We start from the raw sequence: 22,039 nt of genomic DNA, 5'->3' as shown, positions 1-22,039 counted from the left end.
TGTCTGGGAGGCTGTCGGTTAAGCATCTGCCTTGGGCTCAGGTCATGATCTCCGGGTCCTGAGATGGAGTCATGCATTGGGCTCCCTGCTCAGTGGGGAGTCTGCTTCTCCCTTTCCCTCTGGCTTTTGCCTCTCCCCCTGCTGTGCTCCCTCTGTCCCTCTCCCAAATAAATAAAATCTTAAAAAAAATATTTGTTAATTATAGAATTAAAGGATAAATAGATTGTTACCAGATATATTTTTCTTTATAAATCCCACAATTTCAATTTATAAAATCTCAAACTTTGTTTCTACCCTTTCAAAGTGTTTAAGTACCAGTTACTAAAATTTGACAAATTTTGTTAATAAATAAGGACTGACCCTAAAAATCGATCTGGCAATCTGCCTGTTGGGGGAATCATGCACAGTGTTCACTGCTCACCTGCAGAGTCAGTGTGAACGTGCAACAGATCCAGCAACATCTGTGACATTGCCAAGCTGTTCGCCTATAACCCACCATCGCCCCGTGAGACTAATTGTTTGTAATAAAGGTGCATAAAGCAGAAACAGAAATGGGATTCTGCTGTAATTCCCATTACCACTTTAGGAAAGAACCAGGGCCCAATGATAAGGACATAATGAGAAATTACTTTTGCCATTTCCTGCTCCAGCTGCAACCTTCGGTTGACCTTCTGCTGGTAGGTTTTTATGACGTTTTCCACGTGCTGCTCCATGAAGAACTTAAACGCGTATGGGGAGTAGCTCTTGATGCGGGACTCCCTCTTCTCTTCATCTCTGCTGTTTTTCCGAACAGGAACAGGAGAGGTCTGAATCTGCTTTTTATCCTTCCCTGCTTTGTCCCCTTTGGCGCTCTTGTGGCTCTTGTCAGTCTTGTCGGCAGGCTCTGCAGCCTGGCTCCCACGGAGGCTCTGCTCCAGGCCCGCGCACAGGCTGTCCACATCGTACTGTTCGGACTTACTGCGGAGTAGCAGGTGTTTGGGGTAGGGCGGGGGTGGGCACCTCAGGTCTGGGCTGCCATAGTCAACATCCAGCGGGTACGCACTGGCGCCCCCCAGGGGCAGAGGGTGCTCATCCTTGGCGTCCAGACCCTCGGCTCCAGAGGGGGTGGGCGCTGGCACCCAGGCTGGGTGGGAGGGCCCCACAGCCGTCTGAGGCTCGGGCCGCATCACCCTCACACTCTTCACTGGGTGCAGGATGTGGGCGGCTGTCACAGCTGTGATGGTGTTGGGGGAGGGCATGGACGGCTCTGTCTTGCTGGGCACTCCCGCCCGGATGGGCACGGCCACTGGCTGCTGGTGGTTGTTGAAGGAGTTGGTTCTGCTAGGGACAGGGCCTTCAGGCAGGAATGCCACGTGCTGGCGGGCTGGTGCCTCCAGGCCTGGCTTCTGAAGAGAGTCACGGCGGGACAGGGTAGAGGACTGCCACTGCTGGACAGGAGGGCTGCTCAGGTCATATAGGTCCACGTTGAGGCTGTTTCTGGAGGGTGTCATCAGACTCTGGGGGGGGCTGTCGCTGGTGAACACCTGGCCCCTGGAGCCCAGCATGTGCACCTGGTGGGCCTGCTTGTGGTGCGTGTGGGGCATATACAGACCTGTCGGTGTTCCCGTGGGCGGGAACGCATGGCCAGCCCCAGGCTGCCCACCTGGGCCCTTGGCAGCCAAGTTTGCATAAGCTCCGGCCTCCTTGTTTTGGAAGGAGGGGCTGCGCTGGATGCCATAGCCCAGCGGCTCCCCAGGCACCAGCAGGTGTGGCCTGTAGTGGGGGCCTTGCAGCGGGAGGGCTTGGCCCCCAGGGCCAGCCACTGGGAAGCTCATGCCCGCGGCCTCCATGTTTGCGGCATAGCCTTTGGGCTGGTGCTGATGGCCACTGGGCACACTGTGAGTGCTTCCAGTGAAGAGAAAGTCCATGTACTGGCGAGGCACCTCCTCCAGTGTGCTGCCACCCTCGTAGGCTGCCGCACTCATCTGATGGTAGGGTGGGAAAGGGTCACCTGTTCCTTCAAAGCTTGGCCTCCGTGGTACAGAGGCTGGTACGGTTCCCTTTCCTGCAGAGAACAGAAGAGGGACATGGCATTAGTGGGGAGCCTGTGCAGCTGGTCTGCCTCTTGCAGACTGGCCCCGCCTGCCGGCAGTGTCCTTGGGGCTGGCCCTGCTGCAGGCTCTTCCATGAGCCCAGGCCCTCTGGAAGGCCCTTTGACAAAGGCTGAACTCTGCTGTGGGCAGATCCTGGGGAACTTCTGGGTCACAGGCTCTGCCCTGCCCCCCGAGGTCCCTCACAGGGATACCTGGCAGAGCCGAGAACCTCTACAGACATCAACTAGTGCAGAAGCACAGACAAACAATGACTGTCTTCCTGGGCTAAGAAGATGCATCAATGAATACACATCAGAGGCAAATGTAGAAGAAAATCATAACAGATTTGGGCCTGCATTTCCCTTTGGGGCTCTGCCCCAAGACAGACTCTGGGACTCTAAGAATCTTGACAGGGATAGCCGGCAGGCAAGGGTTTAAGGGTCTTCTATCAACAAGAAAACAAGAGTTTGTGCCCTCTTAACAAAGATACAATTTCTCACTCAACAGAGGAAGGGAGTTTTATCAAAGATCAAAGACAAAATAAGGAAAGCCCTTTTTGCTAACTATCCTAAATCCCTTATCATGCCCAGGGACCTCAGGTACCAAAAATTGTCCCTCCCATTTGCTCTATCCTCAAAAAGGAACATTCACTGACAGCCAATGAGGCAGAGCATTTGGTGCTGGTGCCTCTGGCCCTTCCCAGGGGATACTGAGGGGTTGTCTAGGCCACTGCCTACGGCCTCCAGGCTGGAGAGACGTCTTCCAGCCTGCTCTGAGGCTACAGTGTGAGAAATCACTGTATTTTAAAGTCAATGAAATAGGGGCACCTGGGTGGCTCGGTCGGTTAAGCAACTTCGTTTGGCCCCAGTCATGGCCCCAGTCATGGTCCCAGGGTCCCAGGATTATCCCTGCACTGGGCTCCCTGCTCAGTAGGGAGTCTGCTTCTCCCTCCTCCTCCTGCTGTACTCACTCTCTCTCAAATAGATAAAATCTTTTTTAAAATCTTAAAAAAAAAAATCAAGGAAATAAACCTCCCTTTTCAAAGACTCCCTCGCAGGCCCAAGAGAAAGTAAAAAGAACATTTTAAAACTCACTCTCTGCTAGGTTGCCTAACTTTACTATCCAGTGAGTTCTTCAAACTCCATAAAAAAAAATATGTATACAACCCCCGCCCCCCAGAAAGTACCAGAGGCTATTTCAGGACCCAGGTAATTCCCATGATTTGCCACCTGTTGCCTCTCTTTTCAGGGCCCAAATGCAGAGCAGGGCAGGCCCAGCTCACCAGTAAGGGCAGTGAGTGCCAACAGATAATGCACTGACCAGGGCCACACTGGACCTCACTTCCTGCAAACCGTCTTCACCCACAGTGCAGCAGGTCTGAGCTCACCTGGGGAGGTCTGCTTAATGACTCGCACTATCTGCTCATTCCTGGGGTCCAGGTAGCCCATCTTGCTGATGTACTCCAGGGCGGCCTCGATGCTCCGGCTGCCAGTCTGCTTGAGGGCCCTGCCTGCCATCTCCTGGGAGGAAAGCACACAGATGAATGGGAAGTCTCAATGTGTGTCATCTTGACACAAAGCCATGCAGGGACTTCTATTCTCACCCTGCTCAGAACTGTTGTGATATCTGCCTCTGTGCCTGCTGGGGTCTGTGACGTGCCGCAGACAAGTCTCAGAACGAGCACAGTTGGCCACATGTCCTCAGGTGCTTCATGACAAAAGCCTAACACACATTAACCCATAGGCTATTTATTGTATGTCACAAACACACAGGAATTTTGATGGGTGGACCTGAAAGAATCCTAAGTTCTGCTTCTCCTTAGAAAACTTCTGTGATTGGACTGATAAATCCTGCTTTGGGATTGGGGGAGACTGGGTGACGGGCACTGAGGTGGGCACTTGACGGGATGAGCACTGGGTGTTATTCTGTATGTTGGCAAATTGAATACCAATAAAAAAAATTTTATTTAAAAAATAAAAAATAAAAGAACCAATGTGATAACCCCCCCACCCCCCCAAAAAAAAATCCTGCTTTGGGAGTAAACCTAAAACTAGAACAGTTTAATGTGAACAACGGTTGAACAACGGTTAAAGTCCGAGACCCTAGCTTTAACCCCAGCTGACCCCCAGGCTAACTGGGAGAAGGAGACAGAGAAGGAGTGGCCCCCCCTCGTGCCCCCTAGAGGAGGGGAGGGAGCAGGGTCGATAATAAAGAGCTTGCTGGATGCCTACTGTTTCCAGTGCCCTGTGCTGGCTACAGTAGCTGGGAACTTGCACATGGGCTCCTGATCTAATAGAAGAGAAGACAGGCCCCAAAGGAGCCCTTGGAGCAGGACCCAGCACAGGACAAGCCCCCTAAAACTGCCTGTGGGATGAACAAGAGACAGAAGCTGGCGACTAGCCACCATGGGAGACACAGCAGCCGAGGGTCAGAGGAGATGGACTCCTTCTGCTGAGAGAGAGGGCATCAGGGACTGTTTGTGGAGGAGACAGAGACACAGATGACCCCTCAAGAACAGACAGAATTTGGGTAGACAGAGAGCCCAGGAGAGAAAAGGTATTCTTGGTAGGTGGAACCGTCGGAGTATAGGACAGGGGGCAGAGAACGGGCAGAGTGGCAGGCACCGAGAAGGGGCATTAGAGACAGCAGAGGGGGGCTCGGGCTGGGGCCAGACTGTGCCCAGGCCTGCTCCTAGTTGAAAGCAGTTATGGAGGCTTTTCAACAGGGGATATGGGGCAATGAGATCAGTTTGGGGCAGAGAGACAATAAGCAGATTCTCAAGTCGGAGAGATAAAACAGGCCAGAGTAGACAGTAGACAGGAGGGGACACAGCACCTGCTGGTTGGCTCAGCAGAGCTGTGGGCAAATGGGACGGGTGGCGGAGGGGAGAGAAAGCCTCAGAGCCCAGCCTCCTGGAGGCAAGGACAGAACAGCCATGTCGAGGCAGCAAATGGGGCATGTATGGAAGGGAACACAGCACTGTGAACGGGGAGGGCAGGCCAGTGGGGAGGAAGAAACAATGCAGTAGGGGTGGTGACAGGAGATGAGAAGGGTTCCGAGGGCTTAAGGGATGGGAAAGCATGGCAAAGGGAATCTCGGGGCTCAGACAGGAGAGAGGAAAAGGGAAAGCATGGCAAAAGGAATCTCGGGGCTCAGACACCTCACCTTCCGGTGAGGGTGTGGGAAGACCTCAGAATGACAAGAAGAAAGCTCGGGGTATTTCTGGACAGGCAGACTGTGGCTGCGCTAGCACAGGGCCACTCTGGGGAAACAGTACTTTGTCCCCGACTCAGAGTGAGTCCAGCCCAGCCCTTCCCAGCCCAGCGCCTTTCCAGGCTGACTCCCAACAGACCACTGTGCTCCCAATGGCCCTCGGCCAGGCATCACACCCCCAGGACCTTTATCAGACCAACATGTGCGTCGGTCCATCTGTCTCCTCCTCCAGGTCCGGGCGCACATCCTGGGGCCTGCAGCCCACAGTACCTGAGGCTATACCTGGCCGCTGGCCACGACAGCACAAGTGACTTCAGCGCTCACTACCCCCCTGGTGACAGCATACTCCAGCCAAGCTTTCCATTCCCAGCGATTCCCGCCTTGTGGCAGGACAAAGCACACGTGCCTATACTCCTGCTGACGCCAAGAGAGCAAGCGGTGCGGGCGGGACACACACACACACACACACACACACACACACACACACACACGCCTAGGTGCGCGGGCGGGGGGTGGGGGGGGCACGGTCAGGCTGCCTGGGGGCCGTGGCGGGGCCGGAAGAGGCAGCTTTGGAGGCAGACGGAGACCTGGGAGTAAGAACAGGGCTGGTGTTTGAAAGCGAGCAGGCGTGTAAAGTGCCGTGGGGCTGTTGAGAGGGAGGCGCACGAGCCAACACGGTGATGCCTCACCTGCAGGCGGAGGTAACGCTTCAGCCTCCCCGCCTCAGGGCGGCGCTATGCGATGAGGTCATGTCTGCAGAGAACTCTCAACAGCTCCAGAAAAACATGGTATAAGGCCGCATCTTATCAGGATCGCCCCGGAGCTTCCGGCGCCCATTTAAACACTGCGCCCTTGGGGAGCTGACCCTAACCAGCACGCGCTGGCTCTGCACCACCACCACCACCGTCTCCGTCTCCCTGGGGTGACCCGCCAGCCATGCTCACTGCTTCGGCACCCGCCCATCGGCAGGGAAGTGCGGACTCCCAGCCTTCGGTCAGGGGGGTGATCCTGGGGACCCGGGATCGAATCCCACGTCGGGCTCCCGGTGCATGGAGCCTGCTTCTACCTCTGCCGATGTCTCTGCCTCTCTCTCTCTCTCTCTCTCTCTCTCTCTGTGTGACTATCATAAATAATAAATTAAAAAAAAAAAACCCGCTCCAGAAGAGGCTGCAGGGTGGCAGAGCCTTGGCGTGGGGCATGGAGCCAAGTGCCTGGCTTCACCCTGCCCCTTGTCACACAGCAGCTGTGTGACCTTCAGCCAATTACTTGCCTACTTGGAGCATTTGTTTCTCTCCCTGCGAAATAAGGTGAATAGTACTGCTCCGCAGATTAAAAGACCATGACATGTTTCAAAACAGCATCATTTAAGGGTCTGCTCTTACAGCTACAGAAGTATTTAAGCATCTCTGGTGACAAACGTAAAGATTATATTTGTAGGTCTTATACAGGGTCAATATTTCATCTAAAGGACTTTATCCTTTTTACCATACTTCTAAAGAGAAATGTCATGGGTTCTTTCACCAAGTCTCAACGGACACCTCCAATCTCTTCCAGTTCACCTAGGGCTGCCCCATAAATATTACTATCTTCCATGGGTGCTGAGATGTGCACAAGGTCAGGCAGTCCTGCCCTAAAGCAAGCATGTGGCCCCTGTGAAAGGGGAAGGAGAGTCAGGTATCTGTTCTAGTGTCTGACACTAGAAAGTGCTGGCTAAGTGGATGGAATGACCAAATGAGACTCAGATCAACAAAGGAGGAAAGAACTACAAGTGGGGTGGCGGCCAGGAGGTGCTCCCGGTTCTCTGGGCAGGCTGCCTCCTGCCTGTGGGGAAGTGGAGAGAAAGCACAAGCCAGAGCTGTACCCAAATACAGGCTGTAGGGAATGTAAAACACCAATGTTTAACACAAAAATCAAACTAAGTTTGATTTCCCCAAGTTTTACTCTATTACCCTACCTAATTTGCATACCTGGGCTATTCTTCAGGAGAGCCTTTTCTATAGAAGTTCATGAAATCTTGAACTGTCCTACTGTGTGCCTCTTAAATTGCTTACCCTTTACAAAGTATTAACAGTCTAAACCTGGGCGGTACAGAAGGTTAACAAGACTTTGATACATTTATGTCACCTAGCAACATGCACCAAGAAAATGTCACATACAATTAAATTCTAAAGCACTCCAGAAAGCTTCAGTTAGGATTGCTTACTGTCTCACACAAAAGTTAGGCTTTTCTAGTAGGGACTAAAGGTACCATGTCTGCAAGCCAGCCTTCTTCTTCTTTTTTTTTTTTTAAGGTTTTATTTATTTATTTATTCATGAGAGAGAGAGAGAGAGAGAGAGGGGGGGGGGGGGGCAGAGACACAGGCAGAGGGAGAAGCAGGCTCCATGCAGGGAGCCTGATGTGGGACCCGATCCTAGGTCTCTAGGATCACACCCTGGGCTGAAGGTGGCGCTAAACCACTGAGCCACCCAGGGATCCCCGCAAGCCTGCCTTCTCTTCCAGAAAGCCACCATGCTGGAGCTGAAGTCACTCTACCAGGCATGCTAAAGTCGTACAAGACGCCTCCAGGTTCAAACTCACTTCCTCGGTGACTGCTCCGTGCCACCTACTACAATGATGGCATCTGTGCAAACCGGACCTACCTCTTTAGTCTTCCCATTCAGTAAACAACCATGCCATTCTCCCAACCTTGGCAGCATCTTGACTTTGAGATTTCCTTCATATCTCACATCTAATCTAGAAGCATTTTTTTCTAAGCTTTACCTAGACTAGAGTGGTAAAAGATTCTGGATGCTCTGAAGGCAAGAGCATTCCACCATTGGTATCTCTCCCAAGAGATTTCTCCTTTCACATTTTATTGACAAACTATTGATAACTTACAACTGGTTCTGGCTAAAATGAATTCTGGAAAATGAGATTTTCCTATATCTCATCTCATATGAAAGAGACTGCAGTGATGCAGTTTAACAAAATGGCCAAGTGGATAAGGTATGGGGCACGTAGCCAAACTGCCCTCCCTCTGCCCTGGCAGATTCTTGGGCTTCCCCACACCCCAATTCCAGAGTGTCCACTGGGATCAGCCAATGCCTCCGCTGCAGGTCCATCATCCATCTAACCTCCCCTCTGCCTCGTCCAGCAACCAGTTCTCCAGTTGCCGCAGGTCCCCCAAAGCTGGCCTGCCAGCCCTGAAACCCACGGACATGGCAGGAAGCCCACCAAACAGCATGAGGAGGACCAGCAATCAGTTCTGCTGTTCCTTGGCCGCAGGTGCATGGGCACTGGGCACCACCTCTGCCCCCAGCCCGGGGCAAAGGCTGTGTGGTTGGGCCAGGTCTGTGTCCCACCTGCCTCTGCTCTCCTGACCTGGCCACTCTCAAATGGCTGTGTTTTCACCACCACTCACAGGCCCTACAGGGAAGAGCTGCAGCAAACCTAGTCACACGCCTACTATTTCTGACTCCTGGCTCATAGGGAGACAAAAGCTGGGTTCACACACTCTGTACAGCTCAATTATTTTACGGGCATCGACGCAGGGCCGAGAGTAATTGAAATGCAGTGAAGAGTTATTATGTATGAAGGAAGGAATTTCCCATGGAGGTCCCTCCCCCAGCCCCTTCCTGGTAAGGAAGCATTTTTCATTTGTGAGTAAAGCCAAATCCCAACATTTTCACATTCCAATTATGAATTTTGGCTGAAAAACTAGAAATGTAGAACTTGGGCCTCGTTGGGTCTGTGTGGCCTGCATTGCAGGCCTTCTCAATACAAACTCTCCATTTTAGTTCAAAGTTGGAATGGAGGAAGTCTCTGGCCACCCCTTGTTGGAGACCCCATCTCTGGCCAAGACCTAATAGCCACCTGAGCACTGCTATCCTGGGACTCAAATGCTCCCCTCTCCCCCCCAATCAACAGGCATTTTTTTCACCTGTCAAGGAAAAAGAAGACCGCACAGCCAGCTTTGAAACTGGGAACTATTCTTCTTCACCTTAAAAAGGAAAGTGATCCAGAAGACCTGATTTCCTGAAGAGACCACTACCAAGACGGAGAGCAGAACTGAGTATCACGGTATTTCCTCAGGGTACCTGCAGTCAGTGGCCAGGGAGCACAGTAACGCTCCCACCACTCCCGGGAGTGGCCAGAGGCATCACCATGGAACACGTGGGTACAGGCACCAGGTCCGCTGCTGCGCTGCATCTCCTCAACCAGATGCTTCCAGGAGTTATTTTGGAAACAAAGTAGAACCTAGTGTCTCAGTGCATCTTGCCACCAGTTTGTCAAGCCTCAATCAGAAACACAGGCCTCGGGGAGGACCAACCCGGCAGACCCAGCCTCCTACCATTATACACAGCTCCCAAAGAGAATGAAGAGCATTCTGCGTGGGCTTGTAAAAGCTTGCGTGCATGTGCTCTATGGCTGGAAAAATAAAGTGAGGAATAAACAGAAGCAACCTCTGAATTTTAAATGTGTGTGTACAAGAAAAGAAAATTAATTACTACTGCACATTAGTGCAGCTCATAGAAACTTCAACAGGAAAAAGCCACTGCACCGGTACTTTATTTACGCAAGTGGCTCTGGGTAGAGTGACCACTCGGCACTTTTGAGGAAAAAAAATTTCTTAAAGTAACCTGCAGGTAAGGGAATAAAGAATAAATTTGGCCTAAAATTAAATATGAAAAATTTTCAACCTTGCCAGTGATCAAAGAAACACTAATAAACAGTTTCATATTTTTGGTGGCAATATAAACTATAATACTCCTTTGAGATGAGTGTTTATTATTAAGTATCAATAGTTACAAAATTTGTTTGTATCCTCATTTAATAATTTTACTTCTTCCGATTTATTCTCAGGCTATTTTTTTTTTTTTAAAGTAATCTCTACCACCAACATGAGGCTTGAACTCATGGCCCCGAGAGATCAAAAGTCTCATGCTCTATATGGACTGAGCTAGCCAGGTGTCCCTTTTGGGCTAATTTATAATTTTTAAAAAGGTTTTATTTATTCATGAGAGAGAGAGAGAGAGAGGCACAGACACAGGCAGAGGGAGAGGCAGGCTCCTCGCAGGGAGGCCGACACGGGACTCAATCCCGGGACTCCAGGATCACTCCCTGGGCCAAAGGCGGCACTAAACCGCTGAGCCACCCGGGCTGCCCATTTTTTCGGTTAACTTAAAAGAATATTATAAAAATATTTTTAAATTCAATGTGTACAAAGAGTTGTCAGAAATAGGTAAAATAAATTGGCCCCTTAAGTAGAAGGGGGATAGGATGGGAGTTGGACAAGGAGCTTAAATATACAATGATAGAAGGATTACATTAATTTTAATTAATGTTTTACCCAGAACATACTAATACAGCCATAAAAATACCTTCTATGCTTCTGTCTATGCTTCTGGGCTCTGTGTGACTAGAGAGAAACCCAGCCAGCCTCAGCAGTCCCAGGCTGCCCTGCCTGCTGTAGTTCTGCATATGGGGTGTGCCATCTTGGATGCTCAAGCCCCAGCTGAGCTCCCAGGGGAATGAGCTACAAGGAACCCCAGCAGACACCACGTGGAGCAGAACTATCCAGGAGAGGCCAGCCAACCAGAGGATCATCATAAATAATAAATTATTGTTATTTTTCAGTCACCAAAAGTTCCAGGATGGTTTGTTACACAATAGATAACTGATGATTGACTTCTTTTTCTGCAGTGTATACTCTGAAAAAGTATGTTCACCTATTTATCTTAAACTCTGCATTTAGTTATAAAAATTTGGCTGCATATTCAACAGTAAGTACTGCCTTTTTACTTGCAACTCTTTAGGCCCCCAAATAAATACTTGGTTGGGTTAATATTGGACTACAAAATTATTATTATTATATCTCTAAATGTTTTTGTTCTCTTAAAGGAGTAACAAACTCTTGGGTATGACTTGTTATAACTTAGGTCCAATCTCTTTTGAGAAAAATAAACTATTTTTTTCAGTAATGAAAGTAATAGAAAAATAAAAATACAAAACACTTTACAGTGCTTCAGGAAAGAATAGGTGAATGAATCCTTTTTTTTTTTCTCTTAAGTGAGCTGTATGTCCAACATAGGGCTTGAACTCACAACCCTGAGATCAAGAGTTGTATGCTCAACCAATTGAGCCAGACAGGCACCCCTGGGCAAATTAATCTTTCACAGCACGTCTGTTCACTGTCAGTGTCTGCTGGGGGAGAACTCCTAGGTCCCAACCATATGTGTGCATAGGCACACATACATGTGTGCATACAGCCCACTGTCTGGGCTTAGGAAACCAGCACTGTACTGGGCTTCCCGGCCCCAGCCTGCAACCTGCAGGTACCCCTGTGCTCTGGCAGGAAGCCGTTGGGCTCCAGCAGCACCAGGGAACAATCCAGCCTGCAACCTGCAGGTACCCCTGTGCTCTGGCAGGAAGCCCTTGGGCTCCAGCAGCACCAGGGAACAATCCAGCAGCATCCTGATCCAAGGAGTGAGAGCCAAAGCCCAACAGAGATTGCAAAAGAGCTTCACAAGGCAGAATCTGCTCTGGCCCTTTCCAGAGCACCTCCTCCACCCAACAAGACATCCCTGGTTTTAAGAAGAACAAGTATAGGGGATCCCTGGGTGGCTCAGCAGTTTAGCGCCTGCCTTCGGCCCAGGGAGTGATCCTGGAGTCCCGGGGTCAAGTCCCACATAGGGCTCCTTGCATGGAGCCTGTTTCTCCCTCTGCCTGTGTCTCTGCCTCTCTCTCTCTGTGTCTCTCATGAATGAATAAATAAAATCTTAAAAAAAAAAAAACAAAAACAACGAGTATACTCTAAAATTTGGCTGGTACAATTAAAACAAAACAAAACAAAACAAAAAAAACAAAAAAAGAAAAAGCATACACAGGGGAGTTATCATGTGCCTCACTTTTACCGAGTCTCTAAAACAATCTGTACTGCCTAAGGAAACTATGAAAGAAATCCAGATCTGCACTTCCAGTGTTCTGAGTGCTTAGGGAAGCAAGAAGCCTTTGGCAGACAGCACAGAAATGGTGCAATCCGCAGGAAGCAAAGATGTTGGCCCCAGAAGACAGAATTCTAGGGAAAATTCTGGTAACTGATAAACCAGAGGGTTTGACTTCTCAAGCAGGCAGAGGTCCATGCCTTCCTAGCACAAAAGAAAACCTATCCCTAAGTCAGAGCACACACTTTCAAAGAATGAGCTGAAGCATGCCAGGTGGCATCCTTGGATGAGGGTGGGGCTGAGTGCAGGTAGAAGACAGATCAACAACCTTTCTGGTAGAGAAGACAAGATCAGAGAAACTTCTCAAGAGAAATAGGGAGAAAACTTTTACAGAGAAAACTTAGAATACAACCCGACCTTGACAGAGTGGATAATTGAACAGATGCTAAAAGACCCAAGCCAGCCTTCTCAGCTCCCCCTGTTGGGTAGGGCTCAGGCTGGCCAGGACTCTGCACCAATCTCAGGCTTTCTCCTGTGGCTTTCTCTTCCTTTCCAGATAGGTTCAGAGGTCAGGACAAGGGTCCAGAAGCAAGGGTTTGCCAAAGCATAGGAGTTCATCTGTAAACTTAACCCTGAACTTCCAGTGTTGCTGACGGAACAGAGATAAGATAGATACTAAAGTTAAGTTAGACAAAAGGCCACCTGCCGTTTGTCTTTGGCTGCCTACAGCAGCATGACTAGAGGGAAAAGTCTCCATAAAGGAAAAGATTCAATTTCTGCTTCAACTCATGATGCCTGAAGAAGAAAAATCATAGCAAGACAGATGGCAGGACCAATGGCCTGTGAACAAAGCATGGAAACCTGTCATTAGTGAGCAAAAGAAAACTTTACCCCAAGATGTGCGTGCTTTCATCAAAGACACTGGTACCTGTCCTTGGTCTCCAGCACCCGGTGTATACACGCTTGGAAAGGGCAAGTGGATAGCTGATTCAACTCTACGAAGAACCGTATGCCACCAAACTTATGTGCTATGTGAGACTGAATTTATGAAGGACTAGCCTGTGTCAGGCCTGGGCATCAAGCTGGCCAAAAGATAAACCAGCCATTGAAGCTGAAGCACGAACAGCTTATATGTGATTCTGGACAAACAGATTTCTCCTACTGGGCTCCAAGCCAATCCTGGCTCTTGAAGTCTATCCAATATGTGGGAAGACTGGCTGCTCTTCTCTTCCAGACCAAGTTCTACCCTGGTCTATGACCCACTTACCTGAAAACAGCATGTAGGCATACTTCCTAACCCATACTTTTGTCATAAAACTTGAAGCTCCTTTTCTTTGCTCCTTAAATGAGTAACTGTATTTTACCATGTGTTGTTGGTCCTCCATGCTGTCTCTGTCTCATTTTGTTGGGGATGGTCAGCCCATAAGCATCAAGGGGAGGGGCATTTGGATGCAATGTACACAGAGCTCTCTTCCCTGTGGTTATTTTTTTTAAACGTAAAGGGGAATATCTAGAAAGCTATAGGCTCATTAAAGAAGGAAGACAGCAATCTGCTACTTCTAAAAGTACTTTTGAAAGATACCATGTAATATATTAATTACAGTATAATTTATTAAAATACATAAGTATTTTAGTTATGAAACATGGTAGTGAAAATTGAAATTCCCTAGTTAAGTTTTTATGTATTTTTAAAAATTATTTATTTATTCCTGAGAGACACACAGAGAGAGAGAGAGAGAGAGAGAGAGAGAGGCAGAGACATAGGCAGAGGGAGAAGCAGGCTCCATGCAGGGAGCCTGATGTGGGGCTCAATCCGAGGACCAGGATCACGGCCTGGGCCGAAGGCAGTGGCAGTTGCTCAACCCGCTGAGCCAGCAGGGTATTCCAGTTTTTATGTATTTTTCAGAAAAAGTTACAGTATAACTTTGAAATAGATACATATTGGGGAGTTAACTTTTAATTCACATCTCCAAGGGCTTAAAGGCTTGAACAACTTTCATTTTGCAACAATGCTTTATATTTTATTTTACTTCATTTTATTTTAAGCAGGCTTCACATACAATGTGGGGCTTGAATTCACAACCCTGAGACTGAGAGTTGCATGCTCTACCGACTGAGCCAGCCGGCCAGGTGCCCCTCCAACAATGCTTTAAAATCCACTCATTTTGTTTCAAACTTGGCTGTGACTACCAGTTACAATTTTTTCTTAATTCTATGTTGCTGACAGTGAAATTTCAGAACATGCATTGCCAAATTGTGGTATAACGTTTATGCTTAAAAAAATATACATGTATCTGTGTGGCAAGAATGTGGAGAAAAAGGAACCTTCATGCACTGTTGTTGGGAATGTAAACTGATGTAGCCACTGTGGAAAACAGTATGGAGGTTCCTGAAAAAATTAAAAAGACTACCATGTGACCCAGCAATTCCACTTCTGGATATTTATCCAAAGGAAATAAAAATACTAACTCAAAAAGATATTTCCACCCCTATGTCTGTTCCAGCATTATCTTCCAAGACATGGAAGCCTAAGTGTCCACTGATGGGTGAATGGATAAAGAAAATGTGGTATCTATATCTACATCTACACATACACACACACACACACACAGAATATTATTCAGCCATTAAAAAATGAGCCAGAGAATGACAAACACCATATGATCTTACTTGTATGTAGAATCTTAAAAAAAAAAACAACAACAACCCCAAAGCCCCCCGCCCCAAACAAGCTCATAGGCACAGAGAAAAGACTGGCAGTTGTCAGAGGTGAAGAGTGGGGAGTGGGCAAAGTAGGTAAAGGGGTCAAAAGGTACAAACCTCTAGTTATAAAATAAGTCCTGGGCATGTAATGTACAGCATAGTAACTACAGTTTAACTACAGTTATTGCTATATTGTATATTTGAAAGTTGCTAAGAGAATAGATCCTAAAAGTTCGCATCAAGAAAAAAAATTTGGGGATCCCTGGGTTGCGCAGCGGTTTGGCGCCTGCCTTTGGCCCAGGGCGCGATCCTGGAGACCCGGGATTAAATCTCACGTTGGGCTCCCGGTGCATGGAGCCTGCTTCTCCCTCTGCCTATGTCTCTGCCTCTCTCTCTCTCTCTCTCTGTGACTATCATAAATAAATAAAAATTAAAAAAAAAAATTGTAACTATGCATGGTGATGGATGTTAACTGGATTTAATGTGACAATCATTTTGCAGTATATACAAATATTGAATCATTATGTTGTATATCCTAAATTAATATATGTTAATCTTACCTCGGTTAAAAAAAATCTATGTGCACAGCATTTTAACATATTTTTTATTTTATTTTAATTTTTTTTTTAAAGATTTTATTTATTTATTCATAGAGACACAGAGAGAGAGGCAGAGACACAGGCAGAGGGAGAAGCAGGCTCCATGCAGGGAGCCCAACATGGGACTCGATCCCAGGTCCTTAGGATCACACCCCGGGCTGCAGATGGCGCTAAACCACTGCACTACCGGGGCTGCCCTTAACATATTTTTTAAAAGATTTTATTTACTCATTTGAGAGAGAGCAAGAGAACATGCACAGGTGGGGGTGAGTAGGCAAAGGGAGGAGGAGAAGCAGAGTCCCTGCTGAACAGGGAGCCTGATACGGGACTCGATCCCAAGACCCTGAGATCATGACCTGAGCCAAAGGCAGACACTTAACCAACTGAGCCACCGGCCAGTCCTAACATTTTAATATTTTTAATATTAAATAGAATGCTGCATTTAAATTCTTATTATGGCCAATAAGGGAAGAATAGCTTTCTCCAGGTTCAGATTACAAACATGTCTCTCAGGCCCCAATTTTTCCTAGAAAGGAGAAATTCATCAGTGGCATTTCTTATAGCACCAAGGAGTGAACCCAGGCCTCTGAAAAGCCTTCACTGCCGTCTACAGTGCAATGGAGCTCCTTCGTACTCAGGTGACAAGACGTGGCAAGGCCCAGCACAGCCACCCCGGAGCAACCACGTCAGCCTGGACAGCCATGGCCAAGGAGACGGAAGAGTGGGTGTGGGTGCAGATAGGTGTGACAGAGGGACTAACTGGTTGTTGTAGAGAAAGGGGGTCAAAATCAATGTAATTTGGGGGAAGACTTTAAAAAGTGTCTTCCTCTAAAATTACAAAAAGGACCAAGAACACACGACTGCAGGGGCTCCATGCCAGTAACCACTACCACCAGCTTGCAGTGCCTTCCACCCTGTCAGACTAATATCGGATCGCAGCTTGTAACTGGAGAAGGATTATCATTATTAGTGAGGATAGACAATCAAACACGCACCGAAGGAACAACCTGAGATGTTAACACTGTGTCATCTCTGTGTGTGGGATCAGGGGTGAGGTTTATGTTCTTCACCACTTTTCCTACACTTTCCAAATCTTCCATAGTGAGTTCGTACTGTTTCTGTACTCAGAAAATAAAGTCTTTATAAAGATGTGTCACCACCACCCTCTCATACAGACACACAAGCAGCCCACTCTGGTCCTGCCTGAATTCAGGAGCTCCTCCTCTCCTCCTGGCCTTCCCTCCCCCAGGGACCCACACACCTGGGGCCCTCTTTGACCTCTGTCCCCTTCCCCTTAGCTGTCACCTGCCACGTGGGCTATGCTCTCAATGGTTTGCCACTCTGAAATGCATCACAGAAATCTGTCACACAGCTTAAGGTCCTGGGACCCTTGCTCACACTGCTGCCAATGCTGGAATGTCAGCCCACTCCTAGCTCCAGCTAAGGTCTACACACTTCTGTAGACTCAGCTCAAGCCTCATTTCCACCATGAAACCCTCCCTGATGTCCTCTGCTCATCCTCCAAAACCACCCAGAAGAACTCGTTTCTCAGTCTTCCTGTATCAAAATGCCTTGTAAAGCTACCATCAAACTGATGTTATGGAGTTGTCCTTACTGGTTTACATACTGTCTGCCCGTACTGGACTGTGGTAACATTTACTGAAAGTCTGCAACTCAGTCATCTGTTCCAGAAACATTTCTACCAAGGGCCCACCACGTGCCAGGCACCATTCTAGGCTCTGCGGACGCAGAGGTGAACAGAACTGAGGAAAATCACAAGTTAGGTAATAACCTACTATGGAGTGACAAGTGCTATGTGGAAAAATGTCAAGTAAGGGTGACAGCGAGTGTGTGTCATGGGTAGGGGGCTACTATTTTACAAAGGATGTTTGAAGACCTGAGGAAGGGAGGGAGGAAGCCCAAAGTCTTCTGCAGGAAGTGGGAACATGACTACAAAGGCCCTGAGGCAGCTAAGTGTGTTCAAGAAAAAGCAAGCTCAGTGGCTGGAACAGAGCAGGCAGGCCAGAGTGAGGAGTCCCCATCCCACCGAGGCTCACGGGCTGCAACGTTACTTTGACTATGGCCACATTTTACATGAAAACTCAGTACACGTGCACCTAACGGATCCAACTGATTAAGCAGCAGCTGCTTCTGACATCCCCCCTCTACTTCCTGGCTTTGAAATGCTAGACATGATCCTTCAGGTGCATTTCAGGATTAAAAGGGGTGACAAAACATTGGGTAGAAACTCAATGCACAGGCCACGATAAGGACTTTGGCTTTTACCGAGTGAGACCAGAAGCCATACCAGAACACAAGATCTGCCTTCTGCTTTGAAAGGATTGCTCCAGCTGCTGGGTGAGAATGGGCTCTAAAAGGGACAAGGAGAGAAAAGGGAGATCAGTTGACATAACAGACCTGACCGACTGTCCATATGTTCTGTGGCACTGCAACCTCATGCAGAGGCTCCTGCTGGGGGCTCAAGAAGGTGCTCTCGGCTCCAGTAGGGCTTTTGTTATGGGCTCCAGACCACAGCCCACGGTTCAGGGGGTGGGGGGCGGGTATTAGGGTTATCACTTCAATGTGGGGGCAGCCCTGAGGGTATTATTGGAAGAATGACTCAAGACTGAGACAGAAATAGGGCCAGGAGCTGTGCACATTGGTCTCCAATCCTCAGAATGACTCCAAAATGTTGATATTCATATTCAATGAAAATCAGGAGATTGAGGGTCAGAATGAGTAATCATATCAGAGGTTTATGCTATCAGTGGTTCAAACTCAAAAAGTCAAAAGAAGTCCAAAGTCATTAGTAATCAAGAACTGGAAAAAAAAAAATTTTTTTTTTTTGAGAGAGAGAGCATGCATGCAAGGGGGGGGGGAGGGGAAGGAGAGAGAAAATCTCAAGCAGACTCCACACCCAGTGCAGAGCCCAATGCAGGGCTCGACCTCACAACCTTGAGATCATGACCTAAGCCAAAATCAAGAGTTGGATGCTTAACTGATTGAGCCACCCAGGCACCCCCAGAACTGCATTAAAAAATTTATTTTAAATTCCATTTAGTTAACATAGACATTATTAGTTTCACGGACAGAATTTCGTGATTTATCAGTTGCATATAATACCCAGTGAACATCAAGTGCCTTCTTCACACCCATCACCCAGTTACTCCATCCCCCCACCCCCCTCTCCTCCGGCAGCTCTCATTTTGCTTCCTATGGTTAAGAGTCTCTTATGGCTTGTCTCCCTCCAGAACTGCATTTTTAAAGACTATTTCACACCCCTTAGGTTGACATATTTAAAATGTCTGACACTACCAGTTACTGGCAAGGACAGTGAGACCTGCCCTGATTAAACCAAGGAAAGAAGTGTGAATTGGTAATATCCACATAGGAGAACACTTTGACAATATCTAGGAAAATTTAAGATGTTAAATCCCATGACCCTGAAATCCTACTTTTAGGTATGTATACTCTAGGGAAATTTCCACATACACAAGAGAACATACAGAAGAATACTCGCTGCGCTTCTGTTGGCAAAAGAAAACTGGAAACAATCTGAATGTCCATCAACAGGATAATGGATAGATAAGTGATGATATACAATACAACTGAGCAATTAAAATGAACTAGAACCTCTTCTGTCAACAAGCATAAATCTCAAAAACATGTTGAATGAAAAAGTAAGCTGCAAAATCATACTGTACACAGCTTTTTAAAAATTTTGTAAAATGGTATGGTAGATTGGTTATAATCTGTAGGGGAATGAGAAGATTAACAATGGCTGGGGAGGAAGGGGAGCGATCAAGGCTGGAAGAGCCCAGAGAAGCGCCATTATATATGTAATAGAGTGTTTCTTCAAGAGTCGCTGAAACAGAATCACAATTCCTGACTTCAAATTGTATCACAAAGCTGCAGTTATCAAAACAGTATTGTACTGGCACAAAAATAGACACACAGATCAGTTGAACAGAATAGAAAACTCAGAAATAAACCTACAATTACATGATCAATTACCCTCCCACAAAGCAGGAAAGAATATGCAATGGGAAATAGTCTCTTCAACAAATGGTGCTGAGAAAACTGGACAGCTAGATGCAAAAGAATGAAACTGGACCACTTTTTGTCAGAAATACACAAAAATGAATTCAAAATGGATTAAAGTTCTAAATGTGAGACCTGAAACCATAAAAACCCTGGAAGAGAACTCAGGCAATAATGTCTCTGACATCAACCATAGCAACATTTTTCCAGCTATGTCTCCTAAGTCAAGGGAAACAATCAACAAAACTAGGCAAACTACTGAAAGGCAAACTACTGAATGGGAGAAGATATTTACAAATGACAAATCTGATAAAGGGTTAGTGTCCAAAACATAACAAACTTACAAAACTCAACACTGAAAAAATAATCCAATTAGAAAATAGGCAGATGATATGAACAGACATTTCTCCAAAGAAGACATATAAATAGCCAACAGACATATGAAAAGATGATCATCACCACTTACGATCAGGGAAATGCAAATCAAAACTACAATGACCTATCTCCTCACACCTGTCAGAGTGGCTAAAATCAACAACACAAGAAACAGCAGGTGTTGGCAAGGACAGACAGAGAAAGGAACTCTCGTTGCACTGTTCATGGGAATGCAGATTGGTATAGTTTTTGTGGAAAATAGTATGGAGATTCCTCAAAAAAAAATAAATAGAACTACCCTGTGATCCAGTACAAAAAATACTAATTCAAAGGGATATATGCACCCCTATGTTTATAGAAGCATTATTTACAATAGCCAAGATATGGAAGCAGCCCAAGTGTCCATCAATAGATGAATGGATAAAGAAGAGGTGGTATATATTTACAATGGAATATTATTAAACCACAAAAAAGAATAAAATCTTGCCATTTGTAAGTACATGGATGGAGTTAAAGGATATAATACTAAGTGAAATCAGTCGAGAAAGACAAATATTGTATGATTTCACTCATATGTGGAATTTAAGAAACAAAGAAGCAAAGGGAAAAAAAAGAGAGCGAGAGACAAATCAAGACTTCTACTCTAGAGAACAGACTGATGGCTACCAGAGGAGGAGACGGGAAGGGGGTTGGGTGAAATAAGTGATGAGAGTAAGGCATACACTTGTGATGAGCACTGGATGTTGTATGGATGTGTTGAATCATATATTGTACACCTGAAACTAATAACACACTGTACATTAACTAACTGGAATTAAACTAAAAACTTTTTTAAAAGTCTGAAACAAATGTGGGGAAATGTTCTCTTATTCTCCCTTTATAAATGTTTGAAAGATTACATCATCATCATCAATCATCACCAAACATACTGAACAATTAAACCAAGACCCAGCTTCTCTTTGTCCCACGGCCTTTCTTCACAATCCTGCCTCCTTGTCCTGTATGCTTTCAGCGCCAAACGCTGAGTCATATTCATATTTGTATCCACTCTGCTTAGCAAATAGAGGCTGCTCGGTGTTTGCTCAAGCAATGAACGAATGAATAAATGACAGCATAGCTCTTTCATGCCTTGGTTTCTCTACCACCTTGCAAGCTCTCAGGAGGCAGGAACAAGCACCATTTCACATCTGATTCAGTGCCCTGGAGACCTTTTTTACAGTGTCAAAGAACCAATTCTTCCTTCTTCCTTTGCACTTGCTCCTGTCTCCTCACCCTCTCCTCTCAGGCAACTAGCTGAAAATCCCTCTAGGAAATTGGTTCAAATTCTCTGTTGACAATTGGCCCCGCAAATCATGTCTAGGAATGAAAGAGTTGATTAGAAGTATATCCACCTGGGTGAAAAATTACAAATGAACCGAGTGTCCCCAAATAAACTAATGTCTATCATCCATTTGGTAAAATACAACACTGTCTTTTTTTTTTAAGTGCTAGAGAGTAAAATTTTGTGACATAGGAAAATGTTTATAATATATAGTTAAGTAAAAGCAAACAACAAAAAATGAATAATAAAAAAATATATGGGACTTCAGCTGGTACTTGGTGCATTAGCCACAACTCTTGTTACTCTGCTTAGTTTTCCATCATAGCTCTTAGGTGACAAACACAGTGAGGAAGGGATTTACTTCAGCACCAAATGGAGTAGCAGTGATGTGAACCCACAGGGCAGGGGAGAAAGGAGGGTGCTCCGCTGGAGGTGCATATGCTGTGCACCCAGGTCCCTGGGTCCCCACTCTGTGCAAGAGACACTGAACCAGAAGCACTCGAATCAGACTGCAGCACAGCAAGGAGCAGATAGGAAGCACCGGGATACAGTAGAGAGACTAAGCCAGACACACCGAACTGACCATGGCCTGTCAGCAATCCTCCCTTGTCGTGAGAACACACCTCCCAGAGCCTCTGTCCATCTCACAGACTTGAGGGTCTCCCCTGGAAAAACTCAAGGGCCCCTCAGATAAGCCTCTAGAAACAGACATCTGTGGGTCTGGTTCTCCATCCTACAGTGACAGTCCCATCAATAGGCTCCATCCCACAGTCTTTCCAATCAGCATTTTA

The 22,039-nt window shown here is 46.9% G+C and overlaps 1 protein-coding gene across 1 annotated transcript in view; it reads right to left on the bottom strand.

The window, feature by feature from the left end:
- Positions 1 to 22,039, bottom strand: part of LATS2 (large tumor suppressor kinase 2) — a 71,642-nt gene that overhangs the window by 9,532 nt on the left and 40,071 nt on the right. Inside the window, exons 3-4 of the mRNA XM_038573496.1 lie at positions 3,460 to 3,592; positions 630 to 2,044 (exon numbers count right to left, since the gene is read on the bottom strand). Of these exons, the coding sequence (XP_038429424.1) occupies positions 630 to 2,044; positions 3,460 to 3,592 (1,548 nt within the window). The remainder of the gene's footprint in view (positions 1 to 629; positions 2,045 to 3,459; positions 3,593 to 22,039) is intronic.

This window comes from Canis lupus, chromosome 25 (genome assembly GCF_011100685.1).
Source record: "Canis lupus familiaris isolate Mischka breed German Shepherd chromosome 25, alternate assembly UU_Cfam_GSD_1.0, whole genome shotgun sequence".
NCBI lineage: Eukaryota > Metazoa > Chordata > Mammalia > Carnivora > Canidae > Canis > Canis lupus.
The sequence above is the reverse complement of the archived record's forward strand: the minus strand, read 5'-3'. Positions and strand labels throughout refer to the sequence as shown.